At 38.0% G+C, this 23,622-nt stretch overlaps 1 protein-coding gene across 1 annotated transcript; it reads right to left on the bottom strand.

Moving 5' to 3' along the window:
* Positions 1–1,666: 1,666 nt before the first annotated feature.
* LOC125435361 (FYVE, RhoGEF and PH domain-containing protein 6-like) lies at positions 1,667–20,272 on the bottom strand. Its single transcript, XM_048501550.1, has 14 exons — positions 20,258–20,272; positions 18,287–18,401; positions 16,881–16,939; positions 15,483–15,554; positions 14,847–14,915; positions 13,431–13,514; positions 12,863–12,942; positions 12,552–12,654; positions 11,437–11,583; positions 10,206–10,323; positions 9,343–9,473; positions 8,024–8,152; positions 7,356–7,504; positions 1,667–5,218 (listed from the first exon to the last, which is right to left on the bottom strand). Exons 1-14 carry the CDS (start codon positions 20,270–20,272, stop codon positions 5,182–5,184), a joined length of 1,308 nt encoding a protein of 435 aa, XP_048357507.1. The 3' UTR covers positions 1,667–5,181.
* Positions 20,273–23,622: the final 3,350 nt, after the last annotated feature.

The following is a 23,622-nucleotide window of genomic DNA, read 5'->3' as shown; positions in this document are numbered from 1 at the left end:
CCTATGCACTCCAGAATACCCATGTATTCCAGAAAAGATATTAGAATAGCATTAATACATTCATTTATTCAACTTATGGGCCACAAAGCAGCTTACAACAATAGATAAAATACAATAAAATCAACAGTAGGCATTCTCATATATTTATTGGCACGATCAACCTTCACCAACACTAGCAATTTAAATTATAATCCCCCATAAATTCACTAATACCCTGACTGGTTGAAGGGAAGGATGAAAAGGAAGGGATGGAAAAGGGAGGCCAGCTAGTTGGATGCTGTCTTCGAGCATGAGCCTGGTGGGTCAGTTCTGTCTTGCGGGCCCTGTGGAACTGAGCGAAGTCTCATCTCACAGAATGTTCCACCAGCCCCATTTTAGGATTAGTTTCAGCAGGAAAGGGGCAAAATGCATAAAAAAGAAACAAATGGATATTCTTCTTGCTCATCCCTGCCTCCAGTTCATCACTTTCTTTCTCATCTCAGACTTTATTTGTAACTGCCTTAGGGTAAGCATTTGTAGATGGCAATCTACAAATAGTAACAGAAGTTGGAGTGATGCAGGATATTAATTATAGGAAAGATCAGATATAACTAAAGCAGAAGAAATTTTTGGGATTTAGTGTTCACAGATCAGCCTTTGCCTTGCAGTTTGTGGTGGCCCGGGCAAGTTACTTTTGTCCATTCGACCTAGTATTCTGTTGTCAGCAGTGACCAAGCAGTCACCTCTAGAAAGCTTTTTCGCAGGACAGGAAAGCAACAAACTTGTCCTGTCACTTGTCCTTAGCATCTGTCTCTCACTTCCCTGGATCCTGGCATATATGGATGTCAATATTTTAGGGAATTCCTGTACATACTGCTAAACTAAATATACTGAAAAGGGCTCCATTCGATAGTAATGAGGGCCAGTATACCCACTGCTGAAAGCAGCCCATTTTCTTAGAAAATTAGAAAACACTGCAACTGGATGATGATCGAAACATTTGCAAAATGCTGAATTTAATTAAAGGTAAAAGGTAATTAAAGGTAAATACTTTGAGGCTTCGCTAATGGATTAGGTATGTGTTTAACTCTCCCTTATTATATAAACCGAGAATGCTTAATCTGGATTAGAGGATGTTCATTGTTTCCAAAGTGATTTTTGTACTGATACTGGACCCAACCGAGATAGCCCAGGCTAGCCTGATCTCAGCTAAGCTGGGTCAGCCCTGGTTAGTATTTTAATGGGAGACCACTTAGGAATACCAGGGTTGTTGCACAGAGAAAGGCAATAGCAAACCATCCCTGATAGTCTCTTGCTTTGAAAACCCTACTGGGTTGTCCTAAATCAGCTATGACTTGATGGCACTTTACACACATGGTTGGTGCTGTATTTTAAATACTAACTTCTGAACTCCAGCTAATGTTAGCTAGCAACTCACTCAACTAGATAAGATTTCCTTTGGAAAGAAATGGATAGTTAAGGAAATGGGAAATCTGATCTACTACATGGTAAAGTCTGCACAAATCCATCGTTTGCTCAAAGTTAACCTAAGTCTAGATTAAAACATATTTGAAAGAAGCTGCATGTGCATATTTTGCCTATTTTAATTAATTGAGTACTACATTCCAGAGAAATGGTGCTTGTAACAGGATGGACATTTATGAAATTGACTTGATAAATACATCAGGACTTTTATTATGACAACTGTTTAATTTGCAACATAAAAACTTTCTACTATTCCATTTAGTAGACATGTACAGTCTTAGAACACCCAACATAAAATTGGAAACATAAAACACCTGGAAAATTGGAGGACAGTATTTTCATAGAACAAAAAAGTTAACTATTCTTAACATCTGTGCCTATTTTACCATTCAGCAGTCTGTTGCAGAAATGTAACATAAATTAAGTAGGTAAGAGATGTTTTAATCTATTACAACTGTGTAGTAGTGGTTGAGGTTGATCAATCTAAATCGATCAAGAGAAGGATTTACGGGAGAACGAACAACATACTAAAACTCAGTGTCTTCATGTGTTATAATTTTTTAAAAAACAAAACAAAAACATGAAAATTATAAAGAGTGCTGTCCAGCAGCTCACATAGTGATATCCATATGCATAGTGTGGCTTCCAATTGTTCTTTTTCCACATAAATGGTGATCTACTTACCAAACCTCTCTTGTAACATGTCAAAGTGGTTCCTGATTTAGCATGAGAAGTTTCTATTGAAGAGCGAGTGAAGACTAAAAAGGCTTTCAGGATTGCAGTCATTTTCTTTTTTTTTGGTTGTTATTTTTATCTTTACATCCATGATTCTGAACTTCTTTTAAAATACCCTGAAGTATATTAAGCGTTGCTAACTTATGCAACCTCATTATTACAATATTCTGTTCACCAATTAAATATGCTAACTTCTGGTGTCTTCCTCATTTTAACTCTGGCAGGGTTTTTTTTGGTTTTAAAAACCTCAGGGTAACAACTTCGAACTTTTGAATGTATTCCATATAAGTGTATTCCATATAAGTGTTGAATGTATTCCATATAAAGGAAACAGGCAGGCATGTATATATTTTTAATGTAAAAAATCATCAATTATTCACTTTCATGTGTAAAATAACCGAGTAAGTTGCTTACATCTGTTCAAATAAATATAGTTCTGTTTCAGCCTGTCCCTTGAAGTTTCTTTTAAGGTGCAAAGTGTTTTGAAGAGGGCATATGAGATCTGAACTAGTGCTTATGTCACGAGAGTGAGCTTTTGCACAATTTTCATTCATACTTGTGGGGCATGTATAGAAACTTGTCTGATGGTCTGTGCCTAAAAGCTTAACAATCACATGAAACAGGACATGTGTTGCTCATTTGACTCAGGGTAATGATAACTTAGTTTATTTCACAACAAGGACAGTATCATCGAAACTATCATTAGTTTTCTCCTTGATATATCTGGGGAAAACTGGTACTTAAATATAAACTAACTTTCAGAACTTAATTCGTGTCTTGCTTTCATCCTCATGAAATAATCTTACCCGCCACCTGTAAATTTAATAATGCAGGAAAAATGAACTATATAGTTTTCTGTGAGCACTGACAGATTTTCTTGATGAGGCTATACAGAGGAGTGCCTTAATTCAGTGGGATATTTAAGTGCAGGTCAGACATTTCAAGTACTTAACTTGTTCCTCAGTTTACAATTGGGACAATTCAAATAGCTTGCATAGACCTAAATAGACATCTAGCAGAACAGGAAGTAGCAGCATAAAACACAGAGCTTTCCTCACATAATCCAATCATTAAAAAACAAACAAACCACATTTCCATAGAGAAATAACCATTTGTGAATTTCATGCTCATCTTTGGCAGCAAGACAATTACTCTATTAGTAATGTTTTTGATCTAACCATATTTGCATTTGAAGAGGGTTAACACAATGAGAGAATTATCTTCTCCCTGGCTATATGCCTATAAATCCATTCGTGTAATTGTACTCAGAGCCATATAGTAAACAATTATCTTGTTGGTTGCAATTTGGGAGAAATTCAGCTATATTCTACTTATGATAAGATATTCAGCACATTGCTAGACTTACTAAAAACCTCAGCAACAGAACTTTTTTATCCAGATGGTTAACAAAAATAATTAAAAACTATTACAGATTGGTAAATCCTTTGCAATGATTGGTTATTGCCCTGCAATAAGGTAGTAAGGTTAAGAATCAGTATAGCTTAAAACCATTATCAAAAAATAACTAGCAACCTGAGAGTTGGAAAATACAGAGGAATCCTATTGTCAAGGCCCTTGTGATATTGGTTTAGGTTCAATAATAACTAGATGAATGTTCATACACTTTTTCAACGTTTTCCTGACTTACTCCTACATTATTGTAGAAAATTTATTTATTGCATACAAAAATGTAATACAAAAGCACCAAACTACCAATAATTGCACTAAACAACCATTGTGTGACTATCCTCAGACGTTGTGAAATTTTGCTAAAGATAATAAAGTTAAAATAATGTATTGCACTTGTGCAGTACATCAAATGAACAGGAAGCTAGAAATCATGATATGCCTAGTCATTGTCATTTCTGAAAACACCTTTTTGACTTGGCAATTCCAGTTACAGTTCCTGTTATATAATAGGAAAATGTAAAGATGATTTAATTACCAAATTTTACATCATGTATATAAACCTCGTATTGGACTCATCAGGAATGTATATTAAGGAAAACACATTCATTATGAATTCGTTGCCTTCTTGCATGATCTTATTCATGCTTTAAATTGTACATTGCATATGGATTTAAAAATATTTTATGAGTTTACTCTTTTGTGCAACGTTCAAGGAAAGTAGAATGATTATCCTTTCCATTTTCCATCGATAAGCGATGCATACTAAGAAACTCTCCTATTTCTACGATATGAATCTTACATTTTAAAGTCAAGGATTCTTGTAACTCAGGATACCAACTATTTTAAAAAAGCACAAGCCACTTATTGTTGGTATATTCCTTTTGCAATGGTTCACTAGTATAATTGCAGGCATAGAGTTTGTCTGGCAGCCAAGAGTTATTGAGACACTGCTTGAGAATTAAATGTTTACGCATTGTAGTGAACTAGATCAACCTGACTTACATGCACATATGCAAGTTTTATGGGTCCGTGACTATTTGTGTACGATTAAGTAGCTCTGATAACTTATTTGCTTAGTATCAATAGAGATTGTGTAGCAATTCAGTCAAATGACTGTCAAGCTATCCTAAACGGACACAAGAAGAGGCTGAAAACCTTGCTACTCTAATTCCCAAGAGCAATGTTAAAAGCAGCAGCTTTGAAACTGTGCTGACAATAATGATGCAGAAGACTGAAGACATATAATAGTTCATTATAGCTTTCTTACAAAACAAAACTCTGATCATAATGTAAAGGGCACTTTGGAATTCAACAGTGAATTTCAGAAATGATTCTGACCATTAAGTAAAACTGGCAGAGTTTAATAAATAACACTTTTTGTATCAGAAAAAAGACAAGTATACACATTTCTTGAAAAAGTATTTCAACTAAACAAAGAGGAGGCAGGATCTCCTAAAGCTGGCAGACAATATTCGTTTAGGTTGATGCTTGTAGAATTCTATCACTCTGTTCTAAAAAATTGTAGTATATGACATCGCCATTTGACAGCAACAGAGGATACCATCAGCCATGCTACAATACTGTCGCTTCTTGAAAAGCTTCTATCCACCTGATGGAAAAGAAAACATTAATAAGGAGCAAATAGTATGGTGTCTTCGACATATGCATAATTGATAGACCCAGTTTTTCACTAAAACGTTACATTATGCAAGTCAGTTTGTCATGAATGCCCTTCAGATTTTCACTGATTTTTAAGGACATACATGGGGTCTTAGGGCTAGTATATTGCAGCTAATACTAGTGATATAGAATAAATGCTTTTATTTGTTGGGCTTTGAGTTATAATTAGTTAAGACTGTTTGCAATATTTTAAATCTTTTGGAAAATGGTTTTAATCTGTAAACTACTGCCAGAGTTAATTAAATGTTGCAAGTTAATTGAGTATCTCCCCTGCAGCAACAACAAAAAGCCCAAATAGTGGTACTGAGAACCAAATCATAACTCCATTAAGCCTTACGATTTGCAATGTAGGAAAAAACTGTACATTTTATTTTTAAAATTTATTTGATTTGATTTAATAAAGTGCCCGCCCTGGCTAGAGGCCAGGTTCAGGGCAGCTTTCACACATATTTCAAAACAATCACAATATTACAAATCAATAAATTAATAGATTAAAATCTTCCACTATACCAAAAATACAAGGATGATGATTTAGCCAAACCATACCTACCTTAGTTCTCCTCTCATGTATCTAAAACTTATGGATGACGTGTAAATTGGGGGACCAGGATATCACAATTTAGGATTGGCATCTTCTATTGTAGGACAAGCGCAACATTTCGGTCTCACAGACCCTGTGGAACTGATTTATATCCTGCAGGGCCCTAATGTCCTCTGGGAGTGAGTTCCACCAAATAGGAGCCAGGGGTGAAAAGGCCCTGGCTGTGGTGGAATTTAGCCAAATGTACTTGGGGCCAGGGACCACCAGAAGATCACCAGGTCTTATGTGGACAAAATGGGGAGATGGGGTTGCGAAGATACAACAGTCATAGACCACTCAAAGCATCAAAGGTTAATACAAGAACTTTGAAAACAATCCAGAATTCAACTGGCATCCAGTGAAGCTGGAACAGCATTGGTCTAATGGGCTATCTCACTGGTGTCCCAGTGAGTACTCTCATTGCCACATCTTGGACCAGTTGCAGTTTCCAGAGAAGCTGCAGTTTCTAGAGAAGTCTCAAGGACAGGCCAGCATAGAGTGAATTACAGTAATTGGCCTGGAGGTGACCATCGCATGGATCACTGTAGCCAGATCTGTATAGGACAGATTGGGGCGGGAGGGTGGGGGGGTGCTGGCCTGACAAAGATGGAAAAAGGCCATTCTGGCCATATGCATGATCTGGGCCTCCGTTCACAAGGAGGACTCCAGGCTGACACCCTGTCTCTTCAGGGTGGGCCAAGATTGTAATTGTAATTGACTGTGTCAAATGCGGCAGTGAAATCTAAAAGCACCAACAGCACTGACCTGCCTGGTGCTGGAGCTCATCCGTGATGGCAACCAGCACAGTCTCCATCTCATGGTAAGGGAGGGAGCTGGATTGGAATGGATCCTAGGTTGATGTGTCATCCAAGAATATCTGCAGCGGCTTTGCAACCACTCGCTCAATTACTTTACCAAGAAATGACAAATTCAAGACTGGGAGGTAGTTGGATGGACCTTAGGGGTTCAAGGATAGTTTCTTCAAGAGTGGTCGTACCACCACCTCCTTTAGCCTCCCCATGAAAACTCCTTGCAGAAGGGAGAGATTGACAGTTTCCAACAGGGGGCCTTGCACCTTGTCACCACTGCCTTTAACTATTTTGTTTTGTTTTTGAGATAAAAACATTCAAGAGTCTTCCTTTCCCAACTCCTACAAAGATCCAGTGGGAATCGGGAGAAAAAAATCCACTTTTGTTTTATCTGAGCTACAAAGAATTGCAGTTCTCTACAGGAAAATGTGAGATTCCTGGGTTTTTGCAGCAGTGGGTACAAAGCATTGCTTAGACTTTCCATGAAAGCTCAGATAGTAAACAGTAAAAATATCTTTCCCCAATGCTTTGTAACTCATAAAGCACTCAGTTTTTTGCTCCAAGCAGAGACCCAAAGCATAATTATCCACTATAGTACAAAACTTAAAGCAGTGTCTGTAGAGTACCCTTGAATTTCATATTTGCATATAGATTAAATCAACACAGTAGTCACTTACTTTTGGTTTGAATGGGTGTCATCTGCTTTGAATATGTAAAATAAAGTATTTTTGTGCAGTAAATGGAATACTTTAGATTCTGTGTTTTCATCTCTGACTTCAGCAACTGTAAATCCTAGTAAAGGTTGACTTTCCAAAGCAGCTACATCCTAATTTCACAAAGAAATTCAGAATGAGGCATGGCTTTCTTATAAATTCAAGTTTCTCTTCATTCACAGGCATTTGAAAACTAATTGGAACTCTCAATGATATGCCATGCACATGCATCCGCATACAATTAAAAGATGATGGTGTCAAATCCTTGTTCTTATTCAGTTTTGCTTTTGGTTTAACAAAATCTTTGTTGTGCAATTCCCACCATACAGAACTCCACATGTCATTTTTCAGATGGTTCTTCATCAACAACTTACACACTAGTATTTCACAGTTGGTCAACCCTTGAAGAGGCCAACCTCAGCATTTAGCTCTAACGAAGCATTAACAAGGTTTCCACAAAGTATAAAGACAGACTACAGGCAGGTACCAGAAAAGAGGGAATGTCTGTCTGTCCTTGGTAGATCAGGACAACTGGAACATCGAGATTAAAATCACCTTTGAATCCAACTCTAACATTTCACCCACTCCCTGTAATTATCTACAAAACTTGGATCTTAGATTTTGATTCTCACCTCACTAGCAGCATATGTGTATAGCACCTTATTTTTTATCACAAACCACAGATGTTTCCAGGGTTTCTTATTGCCCTTGGATCTATACAAGTATCCACTCATTGAAGAGTCTTCTGTATTCGCGGTTACCTAAATTCAAAACAAAGAATAGTGCTGTAAGGAGATACATGACAGGTAGCACAATTTGTCAAATCATTCAAATAACTCAGAATTATAGGCAGTGTTAAAATACTTTGCACAGTACCCACCATATATACAATAAATTGGTACTTTGTGTGTGAAAAGGCTTCTGCTTTTCTGATTCTCCCTCGGAGTTTAGAAGATTGTTTTTCTGGATAGGCTCACACTGAACAACCTACTTCATCAGATGTAAGTGATGGATCTTCACTAGGCAGGAACTAGCATACACTACACTTGGTTTGCTAGGCCTCCCCCTATGATAGCAGGTCTCTCAGCATCCTGCCTCACTGTCAACTAGTGCTTTGGGCACTGATGAGAGGAAATGGCATGGGGAGAAGGAATGCACTCTGGCATGCTTACATTATTTCTAGTAAAAATCAGAAGTGATGTGATAGGCACTATAGCATTTTGCAAAAGTTTGATATTTTTCAGGGAAATTATGCAAGAGTGCCAGCAGCACACCAGGTCCCACCTCGCATTTCCTCCCAGGGAATGTTAGCTATGGCCCGGCAGCACTACATGCATCTGGTAGAATAAAATCTTAGCTAGCTTTTAAGGTGCCACATGATTCCAGCTCATCTGCTGGGGTATAAATGAAATAAATAAATATTTAAAAATCGAAAGACAGGCCCCGTATTTCTGCAGCTGTGACTGTCTACAATGGCCGCTAAACTGATACTGATGACAGGCAAAGAAGGGTCCCTCATAAAGAAGTCAATGTGTGAACTGATTGCAAGGCAAAAGAAATTCATTTTGTCATATTTCTCACATTTCTCATATTTCAGTTAATGACCATGGGTAAAAAAAAAGATGCAGATAATATATTGTTTACATTATAGTGAACCTTGGCCTGCTCAGCCTAACCTATCACATGGCAGGGTGGGAAGAAGAAACAGTTAAATATGTGGGTAAGAGATTCTTAGAAGAATAGTGGGATAAAAATGTGACGAAAATGGGCATAACAATGGGGGACAGATATATTCAAGTGTTAAGGGCTATATCATGAGTAGCAAGTGCAAGTACTAGCAACCATATCTGATTTTTGGTTCTAATCATGCCAATGCCAAAAGAAGTGTCAAACTATTAGAAATTTTACTTTTGCTATTAAACACACACAACTGAACACTAATCATACATACTTCTTTGAGAGCTGCTGGAATCTTTTTCTGTTTTCTTCCTGATGGGATACTGTGCAACACAGTAGACAAGGCACTGGATGGAGATCTGTGGTTTACTGGGGACCCATTTTTAGAAGGAGGGCACAGATAGTCTAAAATGCACATTTAGAAGGTTATTTTTAGTTCAGAATTTCAACTCCACTCCCTTTCAAACCAACTTGCGACAACACACTAACATAATAGTTATTACTATTGTGCTTCAATCAAAGATAAGTTTTCTAACTTTGTTTACAAATGTTAAGTTTTAACTTTAGTAGATGACACAAAAGACACCTTTTAGCTTCTTTAGTACTATTTGTGCATGAGTGAATATTTAAATTTCAGCCTCAAATGCAATAGAAATTGGCCTGAGAGTGATACAGTAAGATGGACTACAACTTTCACACATATTTGGCATCACCCACAAGCACACATCTTTTACTTTAAAGTATATTTGCCTACCCCCTGTTTTGAAGAACAGCTGCTATCAACTGAGAGAGTCATTTTAAACCCAGATTTGTTTTTGCTGTTTCTGCAGCACACAGACACTGGTGGACTCCACATGCTTTTCTGCAGCACACAGATCCTGGTGGGCTCCACAGAGTTCTCAGGTGGTCTTCCAAGAGGCACTAACCAGCCCCAGCCTTGCTTTAACAAGGCTGTTTCCAATCATAATCCAGACTGTATGTTATAAGGGAATGCATTCATAGGGTCCTTAGAGGAATTCTGTTCTGTGTCAATGCAAGTCCTACTGAAATTAATAGTGTCATGACCTGGGAAACAACAGTCCCTGAACAGAAGTTTAAGGCAAACGATAAATAAATACAGGACACTTAAAAACATACCTAGAGAAAGGTTATGGTGTTTCTGGAGTTCTTTATAGCAAAGATCACATACTCTTGCAGGCTGATTTTTCATATAGTCTAATCCATGCTTATTTGAGGAACAAGCTTGGCAGATTATCTGAAAGAAAATGAAGCCTGTGAAATATACATACCAACACCCAAGACTACAGGTACCTCTTTTGAGCTTATGTTTTAAGCATACCCAGAGCTACAACTCAAAATTATCAATAGCACTTTCCTAGAAAGACTTTCCACAACAGATTTATTCTCGATCAATCTATCTAAATAGGATTCTTGAATATTCTGTTCATGTTGGTGTCCAAAAAAGTTGGGGAAATGCAGTGAAAATAAGCATGTAGTAAAACAACAACTGACTTTACAAGAGCTTAACTCTGAAGTTCCAATGCATTGAACAGGGCATGAGCAAAATTAATTCTCAGATAACCATTCAGAACACAACTAGGGATTTAGTACTTTCAATTTGACTTGACTACTGAAGATTAGACTTGCAACAATAGCCTCATCTAGGTAATGTTTTGCTTATCAGTTGAGCAAACCAAACCACATATCAAGCAGCTACAGCAGCTGGACCAACTGGCAGTGGCATAGAAAAAACAGATAGCTCTGACTTATACTTTCTACCTTCTTTTTTCCACTTTACTTTTCTCCAGTTTCTTCCCTTTCTTCTACCATTAACCTGAGGCTTTAATATTCTTGAGGTTTAGAAACCCACAGGAAGAGCGAGTGAGGAACAAACTCACGAAAAAGATTCATGACAGTTATTTTTAGTCAGACGGTAACATCCACAACCCAGATAAGAATCATTCCTACAAAATCCAGTACATACAAATCATACTGAACAATTCATGAGTGTTCTTTTTAATCATGGTTTTTTATGCAAGCTTAAATTGTATATTGTATATTGTAAAGATCTCCTGGAACACTCGTGGAAACCTTGTTTAGAAAGTTTAAAAAAGAAAATCAGCAGTGGAAAATTAGAAGCCTTCAGCAGAGTTTTTTCCCTCACTCCGTACACCTCGCTGAAGCAGATATTTATTACAGGGCCAAAGATGGTCTGGCACAGTTTGCAAACTGCAGAGTGACAGTTATACTAGAGTACTACCATTTTGCAAACTGCAGAGCTTTATTAATTAATTAATTAATCCAGGAACAGTCAAATCCAATCTACTGATTCAGAGAGATGCAAGATCAGCTGTAAAACTTTATCGACCTTTCCACATGCTCTACAGTGGTGCCTTCTCCAGGTCAATGTGAACTCGCTAGTACATATCATACACATGGTCACTCTTGTATCAGGAATCCAGATGGGAGCCTTTGACCCTAAAGGGCTGTCTTCATCCTCTTTCTCTGGGTCTGCCTAGGTAAGAAAGAGAAAAATACAAAATGTATGACAATACCTTTACTATTTACAATGGCTAGATTTATTTCAAAAGCCAGAATTTTTCATGATTTTCTATTTTGCTAATTAGGGCTGAATATCTAATACTGATCAATGACATCAACATGGTTCCTAAAATGAATTATGATTCCTGAGGCACTATTTCAGCTTTTGGGTTAGAAAAAAAAGGAAAATGAGGTACATAATTTTGATTTTGTTCCCTTTAGATAATCCAGTTCTGTTATTACTCCCACTTTGCTGGCTGTATTCAGAAATTATGACAAATCTCTGCAATGGGCATGTGACCATGCTTGCACACTCCCACCTGCCCATTCTCCTTTGTGCAGGGTGGTGACTGTTGCAATGTCCACATGCAGGAACCTGGGCAGAGTGGAGCTTCCGCCCTACAACTATACTTCTAAAAAACAGTTTAATTCCAGTTTCCAGGGAGGTTTCATCTAGATGTTGACATCATGACAAATTGGAATTTGAACGAAGTCTTCCAAAACAGGAAGACATTGGGTCAGTATACAGGCTGGGGGGAAGAGGGATAAGGAAGGTAGGAGCACATAAACACAGCAACAAGTCATACTTGTGCTCCTCACACAAAAGAGGTTAGTCATATTGTGAATGCAGCCTTAATCACTAAAACTTTATGTTGAATTCACTGCTGCTGTTTGTGTTTTAAAGTTACTTCATAGCATCTGATGGCTTAGCTCTTTTAATTTTAAAAACTGTGTTAATTCTAATTTATCTTAATTGCTTAATTCTTAATTATCTTAATTATCTGCCATCATGCATGCTCTCCAGGGCCTCTGAAGCCCTCCCCGCCCACCCGGAAGACGGGAAGGAATGGGGGAGCGTCACACGCTGCCACCCTTCCCCGGAAGGCAACGGAGAACGCAGTAAGTTGCATCAGCTCCATTCTGGTGCAATAAAGAACTCACCTCTTCCACACTTCTGCTAGGATTAAAAGTGATTTTTTTCTTTGTGTATTCTTCAATTGACCTTGAGATGGCTTCTAACCATTCATCTCTTTCTGTTGCAGAACTGTTGGGTCAAATACATACTATGGTTAAACTCGTAAACAGCACTGCTGCTCACAAACACAACTAAACAGCACTGCTGCTCACAAACACAACTCAGCAGCTTTTATCCCCCGCTTTTGTCTCAATATTTAACTGTACATTAATACAAGCTTAAGGCAATAAATGGTACTTATTGTGCTTAAGGAAACAAATGTGTGCCTCATCCTTACCTGGCTGAAAGAATGAAAGATCGCTGTACGCTTTCTATGTTCAGTTCATTCTGGTACGCTTCGTGTGTTGGCTTTCTAACCTGACAAAGCAGCAGAACAATTTAACTGAATTTGGCTTGCTAAAAAAAAGTAGTGTGGTATCAACCTGTCAACTCACAAAGCAAATAGAAAATAGACTAGCACCATGCCTTCAGAAGTCAGAAACTACAAGACAGCGGAAAGAGGGATTAAAGAGCAAAAAGTAGCTTGTAATTCAGCATGCTCTAGTAATAAACCAACACAGACGGCAAGCCTGTTTAACATTACTTGTGCTGTTTAACATTAAATACTTTTACTTCACCTCACTGCTCGATTACATATATGTACTGACTGCAAAATCCATAGAGTTTAAAAAACATTTCTTCTCTCATGAGCTTGGACTAATTTATTAGTGGAGTTGGCTATAATGAAGGGCACTACATAGTTATATATATATTCACACACTTTAGTATTATTACAAGTGGATTTGCTACCAAAGTCCCAAATATGAATTACAAAACATAATACAGCAAAAATGTAATTAACTCACTTTCATTCCAGCCAGTGACAGCATGTTATTGAGTTTGTACATTCCAGACTGAACAGGAGTAGTATATAGCAGAGCATCATTAAACTGCAATATAGTTTTTTAAAAACATAGCTGAAATTAGATTGCTTTCATCATATAGAAAAGGTACACACACATATATAAATATATACCAAATAGAAAGGCCATCTTTTATCTACACAGGGGTGGTACAGAGGGCCACTTTGTGCCCACTTTGCTGTGGAAGTGACGGACAAAAAGCAGTGTATGAAGGCAGACACAACCACTCAAAGTTTTCTATTCCTCCCTTGGGGTTAACCTGGGGCCTATTTATGCTTTGTTCCCTACATGCAGACTGTTTTACCACAAAAATTTCATTAAACTTTATGCATGGAGTGAAGTCTGGCCAGGATCCATTGGAATGATATTAATTTGACAGGGGAACCCCAGTTTCTCCAACTCTCAGAACCTCCAGTTACCTACAACCATTTACAAGGAGAACTTAAAATACAAGTAGGGTTTAATTCATCAAGGAGGGATGAGAAAACCCATTCATTAAATTCAAACTTAGGCAGCACTACTTAAAATGGTAGTGAACACGGTGATTAGAGTCTTTTGCTGCCTCTAAGCCTTCTGCAGGTTTTTCACACTGTCTGCTGTAGCTTGAATGGCTCTCTGTGCTGCTCTTGGGACTTTTTGCGTGTGTGTTGCTACAGCTCTCTGAAGTCTGCAGCAAACTCTCTCTCAGATCTCAATTTTCTGTGCAGCAGCACCCAGATGGTTCCTCTCTCCCTTTCCTCCTCAGAACTCCCTGTTTTTGTTTTTCCCCTCAGAACTCTTGCTCTCTTCCCTCAGGGCTCTCCCATGGCTTCCTTTCAGGAATAAACATTTTACCCTCCTTTGACTCCATGGGGTTACAACAGTATTTGTCAATATGCTACAGACAGCAGTGTGAAATTGTTTCTTTTTTCTAGCAAAATTAATCCAAATTTTTCTGGCTCTATGAAGCTTAATCAAATTTGAACTTGCCAATTTCATTTCAGAAGCCATGAGCTTCTGTAGTATATTCCCAAATTTTTTGACAATAAGCAAAGCAAGGATTTTGTATATATTTACTTTATTTGCTATAAAACCAGAGTGCACAATATATATTTAGGCAAAACTTCAACATCTATGAAAAGTAGAGTCAACCTGAAATCAATCTTGTATTTGAACAAGAAAGATCACTAGACTTACAAAGAGGGCCCAAACTGATTGGAGAAGGATTGAAAATGAATTCAAGAAGTCACAGTTAGAGAAAAACAGTAGCATGAAGTAGCTGCCGACCAAAATAAGTTACTAGTTGATAACGTTTGTAGTGGGACTGGCTGCATCATTATGACATAGCCTAGCCTGCAAAAAACATTTGTGGCATCTTACCAAAAAAAACATTCGTGGCTGCATGATCTTCCTGGACAGCTTCATCAATGTCCCTTCTTTCAAAAATATCTGGAAATGCAAGAAAAAAATTAAGTCAGCTGTTGAGTTCAGAAACTCTCCCAAAAGGAAGAAAGGGAGTTCTTACCTTTAAAAATACTGAAATGCTAGCAAAAAGCAAAGCATAACTGCAGGACAGTAAAGTATAAGACAGAAAGTCAAAAGGGAAGCAAAACTGTCACCAAGACTGCGAAGTCTGAATGGCCAGGGGACTGGCGTTGCAGCCAAGAAAGGAAGCTACACATTTTGTGGTATCATATGGAGAGCTAGTGTGATATGGGGTAAGAAGAAAGAAAAAACTGTCACAAACTAGATCAACTAAGCCAGCTACCAGGGATAATGGCAAATACTTGTCAGGGTGGATTGTGATAGCGACACAGGACTCCCCTTTCTCTCTCTCTCCCCCCCCCCCATTTTCCTTTGAAGAGCTCAGCTGCCTCCACAACTGAAGACAGTTGGCGACATGAGGCCAAGAAAAATTCAAGCTTTGTCCCTTTCTTGCCAGTTACAGCCCACACAGGGGCTTCAATGATGATCTGCAGTCTCTTTATTTTTTGGCAATGTCCTTTCATAACTTACCCTTCCTGGCTGTACGATCTCATGGTGACCATTCAAGCTGTACTGTATTTGCATAAGCTTTTGGAAGTTATCCTGGAGGGAGGAAGCATAAATAAAGTTACTGTAAACAAATGGAAATCTGAGAATTTTCACAGAAGTACGGGGATGGAGGGGAAAAAGACAGACAATTATTTTAACACAGGAAAACTGCAATTACTACTCAAACGGGCTTCAGGATTGCTCCATTTTTAAAGAAGTTCTTTATTTTTCACATTCTATGGGACAAATCACCAGAAACCAATCTCCTGAAGTGCAGAATGCGAGAGGATACAGTCTTTAGGTTTAGAATCATAGGGATGATTCCTTGTAGAGACAGCTTGGAATGTGTCCAAAGAAGGGCAGCAAAGACAGTGAGGAATCTGGAGACCAAGTTCTATGAGGACAGGTTGAAGCAGCTGGGTATGTTAAGCCTGGAAAGAAGACAAGTGAGAGGTGATATGATAGCCGACTTCAAGTATTTGAAGGGCTGTCATATAAAGGATGGAATGGAGTTGATTTCTGTTGCTCAAGAAGGTCAGACCAGACCAGAATGGACTGAAATTAAATCAAAATAATTTTCAGCTAAACATTAGGAAGAACTTCCTGACTGAGCAATTCCTCAGTGCAACAGGCTCACTTGGGAGGCGGTGGGCTGTTCTCCTTAGGAGGTTTTCAAGTAGAGTCCAGATGGCCATCTGATAGCAATTTTGATTCTATGGCTCACTGTGAATTTAGGCAGATCATGAGGTGGAGGGCAGGTAGAGATAAGCCAGTGCACTGCTCTTCTGGTCCTTTCTTATATGCCAAGGGTAATGCCAGTTGCCACTTTGGAGTCAGGAAGAGATTTTTCTTCAGGCTAGGTTCATCCAGGTATTCTGGAGGGGTTTTTTTGCCTTCCACTTGGCGTTGGGCAAGTGTGGAAAGGGCAGCTGTGAATTTCCTTCATTGGACAGGGGGTTGGACTAGATAGCCCTTTTTGTCCCTTCCAGCTCTATGGTTTCTGTGTTTCTAACTTGTAATTTCACTTTCACATTGCATTAAAACTAGATATATTTCTCCCTCATGCCTGCTTAAGCACCCATGAATTCCACACTCTGGAAACTCAACAGCTGGACAGTTTGTTTGTCTTTGGTGCAAAAGGCTAGTTATTGAATACTGGTGACAGTTTTCATCCTAATGCTATATTTCTGCAAATCTATTAAAGCTGACCATTCAAATAAAACAGGAATTGAACATATCTGTACTCAAAGTGTCTTCACAACAGTCAGATCGAAGTAGAATAGATCTACAGTAACATCGCTAGCATTATTTTTTTAATATTCTGTCCTTGAATTACTGTTAGTTTTAAATTTGAATGTCCTTCCACATTGAGATACTTACTCCCTGTTTCATAATGTCATTTGCATGATTGGCCACTTCTATGACAACAGCAAGAGCATCTGAAAAGCAAAAAAAGAACACTTTATTTATTTATTGTTTACATTTGTATCCCGCCATATCTCCGAGGACTCAAGGTGGCTCACAACAAACATACATAATTGATACAATAACATATAAGTATTTAAAAACATCATAAATAACATAGTTTAAAAACAACAATTACAAAACAGATGGCATAAAAATGGAGCCTAACAAGGCAGCACAGAAAGAAACGGATGCACTTGGTTGCATGGGCTAGAACAGGGGTGTCCAACTCTGGTGCTTCAATCGTTCATGGACTACAATTCCCATCAGCCCCTGATGGCATGGCCAATTGGCAGGGGCTGATGGGAATTGTAATCCATGAACATCTGAAGCACCAGAGTTGGGCACCTCTGGGCTAGACAATCAGTATTGAAACTCATGCTGATTCTAAAGAAAAGCATACCATAGAATAACACTGAAGGGAAATACAAGTTTATCATCATCATCCAAGTAGCACTTTATAGAGTATGAGGTTTCCACTCTTCCAACTTTGGAAGGAAAAAAAAGGAAGCCTACCTTATCAATAATGAAGATGAATGAAGGCTTTGCACATGGGATGAATGAAGGCTTTGCACAAGGCCAGATATAATATATGTTTCTTGTCAGCTCCACATTCTCTGAAAACCTACCTCTATAGTTGCCCTCAGTATCAATTTTAAAAGACCACTTCATGCATCAGTTGTGAATTCTTCCTGCTTTCCAACAGACTGAAAGCACTAGGGAACACTTGTCTAGCACCTACACAAGCACTCACCAGGAGCAGCAGTGGCATAGGAGGTTAAGAGCTCATGTATCTAATCTGGAGGAACCATGTTTGATTCTCAGCTCTGCCGCCTGAGCTGTGGAGGCTTATCTGGGGAATTCAGATTAGCCTGTATACTCCCACACACGCCAGCTGGGTGACCTTGGGCTAGTCACAGCTTCTCTGTGCTCTCTCAGCCCCACCTACCTTACAGGGGGTTTGTTGAGAGGGGGGAAGGGCAAGGAGATTGTAAACCCTTTTGAGTCTCCTGCAGGAGAGAAAGGGGGGATATAAATCCAAACTCTTCTTCTTCTCTTCTTCCTAATGTCTCTTCCTTATCCGATAGAAAAGCAACACTGCAGTTTAGTGGTAGCAGGATTTTAATTACTTTTATCACAACCTTCTGCCTTGAAGTTCAGAGTTTAATGCAGGGCTATCTGTTTTATCCTCATAACAACCCTTTTTACATAAATCCATTACTAATAATATTAACTGAATCAATATTAATGAATACCAATTGAATGTATACATTTTTGAGATGAAGATTTTTCATTTGAAGAGAACTATAAAAGGAACTTACCCTGAGTATCTTTGAAGTCAGCCGAATCTTCTAAAAGGTTCTTTAAATAATCTAGGAAAAGGAAAATATTAAGGAGCAGAATGAATGTGAAACCACAATATATTGTGACAAATGCCTACCGTACTCTAAAAGGAACATTTGGATTTGTACTTAATTTTTAAATTATGAAGAAAAAGTCAGAGGCAATCGGAATCCCTGCATCAAGGTCTCTACTGTCTACTTTTCTTGCAGCTCCCCTGGGTTATAGTTGGAGGACTTGCCACATCACCTACTATCCGATCCTTTCAACTGAATATTCTGAGAACTTAACCTGGGGCGTTCTGTATACAAAGCAGATACTCTACCACTGAACCACAGCCTCTCCCCTAGTCTGAACAGAACAGAGTATATATTATACAATTTTCCATTTCTCAGACCAAATATTCAAGAAAAATTATACTATACATACAAGGAAAAATCTGAACAATCCTAATTGCTGCCCTTTTGCAAGTGGGACATTGAAGTTGTTAGGCATATTTTATTGCATTCCCTTTCTATGGTGATTTTAGATATGCTTTTATTACTCCTATATCCCTCCCCCCTCAAATATTGAAGGAACTGCATACTTTCCTTCTTTCAGACCATGAACCTTGGATTATAAATAGAATAGATTCTGGAGTCTACTATAGTTCTGTATTGATTTAATGAATTAGATTAGTTAGTTTTATATCATCTGTGCATCAGTTTCTATGTAAATATTTTGGGTACTGTATGTATTGTGCAAATCTGTGATCATAATAAACAATTCATTCGTTCATTCATTCACAATCCTAACTGGCTTCTCAGAGGTAAATTATTGATTGTTAGAAGAAGGCTTCTTCGGACGAGCTGACTGCCCAGTTAAGATCTTTTGTGGAGGTCCTGCTCCAGCTTGAGAGGCCAATCGGGTTGTCTGTAAAGACAGGCCTTCTCCGTTGAAGCACCTCATTCCTGGAACTTCCTCTTCACACCTGCTTGTCTGATGATGTTATCTGGATTTAGGTGCTGAGTGAAGACTTTTCTTTACAGTTCACTCAGGCTTTTGTCTCATTTTTCTTACATCACATTGTTTTGTGTTTTTGTTTGGGTTTTGTTTGCGGTCAACTCCACTGATTAATTTTTAACTTTTGTACTAGTTACATTAAATACAAATTGGCTTTTACATATTGTTTTATTTGATTCTATGCAGCTTGCCTATTTGTTATCTTTGCTGGAAATTGCTCCAGAAGCCATTTCAATGACAATTTTTGAATAACATAAATTAAATAAATTCTGTATATAGGTGCATTATTGTAAAACAATTAAAAATTTAGGACACAGTTCAATCAAAACTTTGGTTCCTGCTGCAAAATAAAAGAACATGCTTGTTTTCCCCTCCCCTCCCTTCCCCCTTCTCTTTCTCCCTTTTCTTCCTTTCCTCTTTTTTCTTTCCTTTCCTTCTTTATCCCGTCTCTCCCTTGACATACTAGGAACAAAGAATTAGGAGGAGAGTTTCCTTGGAGTCTCTGTTGAACTGAGAGGAGGTCCTTTGCAGAGGTTCCTCTGGAAATCTGATTCTGGAAAGCCCAAAGTTTTATATCACCAAGCTGCTGTTTTAAATGATAGGTTTTACACTGAAATGCCTTATTATTAGATGGTTTTGTGCTATAACAATGTCTGTCGCCAGGAATCAGTCTGTTGGGGTAGAATGAGATATAAGTCTGAAATAAAGTAAAAGCAAAGTAAAAAAGTTGTTTCTTACTGTCCCTAAATGCATATTCTAGTTATGTGACTGAGTGGATCATGGAGCTGCTTTACAAAAAATAAAACAAGAACTGAAAGTGCATTTAGTCCATAAGTAATTTTGGTTTAGGTCACTAGGTGGCCCAGCCGAGCCCCAAAACCATTCAGCTCTTTAAAAAGGGTATACATTTTTAAATAACCTATAAGAAAAGAAAAATGGAATTGAATTACATTTTCCAAATTCATCTTGGACCCACTGACTCCAATGAGGGTTTAAAGTGCTTAACTGTACATAGTTGCTTTCTGCATGATTAAAAAGACAGGCAGTATTCTGATCCTGGTGCCTGTGAGTATCAGAGCATGAATTGAATGCTTCCAAATGGAATGCTTCCCTATTACTTCCAGGTAGCAAAAATCACAATAATGGATGATAGATGGAGCCAGAATGAAAGAGACTGTGTATGTTTAACAGCCATTAAGAATCTAGCTGAAAGCTACCCAAAAGTAGCAGGGACTTGAAACAGACCACAGTAGAACTGGGCCAAATGGATAGAACACACAGTCTTTTCATTAAATGGTTATTACAGAAAGGCATATAAAAATTGTTCTCCTCTAAAAATAAAATAAAATGCAGAGATAGCAGCAGACTGTGATATTTTATCTTCATGTAGATCTCACGTATAGGAACTTGACTGACTGCTATGATTTATCTCTGGTTCTCTGAGTTTACAGTACAGAGTTAACACCTGCCTTCTACATCAACAAGAACTAAAAATGATGAAGCAGAAAGCTGAGATTCTCACATTCAAGCATGTCTACACTCTAAAGTTATAATGAAAGGATAGAATGACGGGTAGAAGGAATATGTTGCAGACAGAATACCTCAGGGAGGCATCTTGAAAACTAATAAACTGATGAATAAGGTTTTGTGGCAAGATGCACAAACTTGCTGGGATGAAGCATTCTAAAGTCTTGGGTGGGGCCAAGGAATGAAAAGAATGAAAAACAGGTAAAGAATTACAAATACTTTAGATTTGTTTCAAGGGAGGATGAGACACAAATTTTAAGACTCGTTTGGAAACTAATATGCTTTTTCTTATTTCTCTTTCAGCTTCCCTTGGTATGTTACTTAGTTAGGAGGAATTCAATTAACTAATTAATATATTCTAATGCTGTAATGACTAATAAATGGTTAATCATTTACATACTGAGCACATCTATCATTTAATGGTTAACCATTTAGTGATGATTCACAGACAGTTCTTAAGCATAAAATGGGAAGTGAAAGCAAAAGAAATATTGACTTTTATTATCCAAAACACATGATTTACTGCCTTAAATAGGACATTATTCAGTAAAATCATATTCCAAGACTTCTTACCTCTAGGGTTGTCAGTTCCAGATTGGGAAATACCTGGAGATTTTTGGGGTAGGGCCTCAAGAGGGAGGGATTTCAGTGGGGAATATTGCCACAGAGTCCACCTTCCAAAGGAGCCATTTTATCCAGGTGAAGTGACTTCTATCACCTGGAGATCAGTTGTAATCCCAGGAAATCTCCAGCCATCACCTGGAGACTGGCAGCTCTACTTACCTCTGAATAACACTTGTAATTTTATAATTGAAAAACAAAACTTATTTCAAATTCCATCCTTTCACTGAACTCCAAGTTGAAAGTTGGTGTTTACAGCCATCATTTTTGAGTTAAAAGCTAACATATACATAATCTTGAATTTATGTATATGTAAACCCCAATAGTTTAAGTGGAATAACAAATCAAGGAAGATACAACATATTACTACAATTCCTATTTTAATCAAAAAACTGCTAAAATGTATTCACCAAAAGAACATGTCTACATATACTATTGTCTAGGATGGGGCAAGGCGATCTCCCAGAATTACAAGTGATCTCCAGACAACAGAGATCAGTTCCCTTGGAGACAATGGAAAATGGGCTTGATGGCATTATACTCAGCTTAGGTACTTCCCTCCTCAAATCCTGCCCTCTTCAAAGTCTGCAGGAATTTCTCAACCTGGAGTTGGCAACTCTAATCATTTCGATGGAAAGAGTGGTATGTTAGTGGGTACATGTGCCACACAGATACACATCCTCATAAAATGATTATCATACTTCTGTATGTTACTCCAGGAAGAAGCTACCAATGTTTAGCAACTGGTATGTACAGATCCATCCTAGTCAAATCATTGTAGCACAACAACCTTTTGTTTATACATGTCTTGGGAACTGTATGAAGAGCTATTTTACAGAGAGAATTCCAGGACCTATTGAACTGCTTCAGCCACAGTTGGAAGTTTCCTTCTCCATGTCATTCAATGGTCTCTGAAATTTTCCTGAAGACCAACAACATCAAAACTAACATTTATTTGCCAATAAATTAATGATTAAAAAATTAAATGATTAATAAAGCCTGAGTAGCATGGAATCAATTAACTTAGCATAAATAACGCTCAGGGTGCTTGGCAAGTTTGACATTTCAGGAAAATACAGAACCATTGGCCTCTGTGATGAACAGGAGACCGGAGCTCTAGCAGGGCAGGCTTCTTCCTCCATCTCCAGTTTGCACTAATCACACAGCCAAATAAAAGCAGCAAAAGAATAGGATAACCTTATCCTACTGAAGACTGTCAATTTCACTTCCCCAAAGGAAGTATTAGGTTACAATTTTTCTCCACAAACCATTCTCTCTTACTAGGAGGAATAGCCTTTCCTGAATTTTCTTTAGATGCTTTGAAGTTCTAATACTCTTAAGAATCCTTAAGCACCAAGAGTTCATTCATCTATTGTATGTGATCCTATATTATACTAGATCATCAAACAATGCAAGGCAGCCACATGATGCATCAACTCCCAGATGTCCCTTTTGATGCTCTCTAGATCTGGCTTTTGGTTACAGGAAGCCCACCATCAACAGTGCCTTATGCAATGGTCCTTGAATGGGGACAGGTTATTGGTATTTTTTGCCATTACTGTACCATGTACTACTGTCATTTATTCATATCTTGCTAGAAAACCATTTATAACGGTTACGGATCCACACACGATAATCTCAGAGGTGACCCTGTTGGTCTCCAGTAGAACAATTAGATTTGAGTCCAGTAGTACCTTAGAGACCAAGATTTTCAGGATATGTGCTTTTAAGAATCAAAGCTCCCTTCACCAGATATCTAGTGAAGAGAGTTTTGACTCTTGAAAACCCATACCCATAAAATATTGTTGGCCTCTAAGGTGCTATTGGACTCAACTCTAGCAGATCGACATAAGGATCACTCATGATTTTATAGTTAGCTAAAAAAATACTAATACTGTCTTAAGAAACAGAAGAATTAAAGAGAAAAGTTTACATAGTCCAAATTAATCTGATGATATTCAAATATTTCTAGACTACCTCTTCTTATAGAGGTATGAAGGCAGTTTAAAATATGCACACAGTATAAACAAATCAATAAACTCAAAACACATTATATCTGGACAACTGGTAGCTTATAAAACAGCATATCCTATATACACAGCTATCTTCCAAGATAAACTTCCTTATAAGAGTGATAAAAAACTGATGGCCGGGGGGGGTGGATTTT

Source organism: Sphaerodactylus townsendi, linkage group LG06 (genome assembly GCF_021028975.2).
Source record: "Sphaerodactylus townsendi isolate TG3544 linkage group LG06, MPM_Stown_v2.3, whole genome shotgun sequence".
In the NCBI taxonomy this organism is placed as follows: Eukaryota; Metazoa; Chordata; class Lepidosauria; order Squamata; family Sphaerodactylidae; genus Sphaerodactylus; species Sphaerodactylus townsendi.
This window is presented reverse-complemented; position numbering and strand designations above follow the sequence as displayed.

Bases quoted from the DNA above. Each gene is read 5' to 3' on its own strand.
- LOC125435361 (XM_048501550.1), bottom strand. The intron at 15,555-16,880 runs GTAAGTATCTCA...TCCTCCCTCCAG, and splicing joins ATGACATTATGAAACAGGGA to GATAACTTCCAAAAGCTTAT. The intron at 13,515-14,846 runs GTAAGATGCCAC...ACTATATTGCAG, and splicing joins AGCCACGAATGTTTTTTTTG to TTTAATGATGCTCTGCTATA.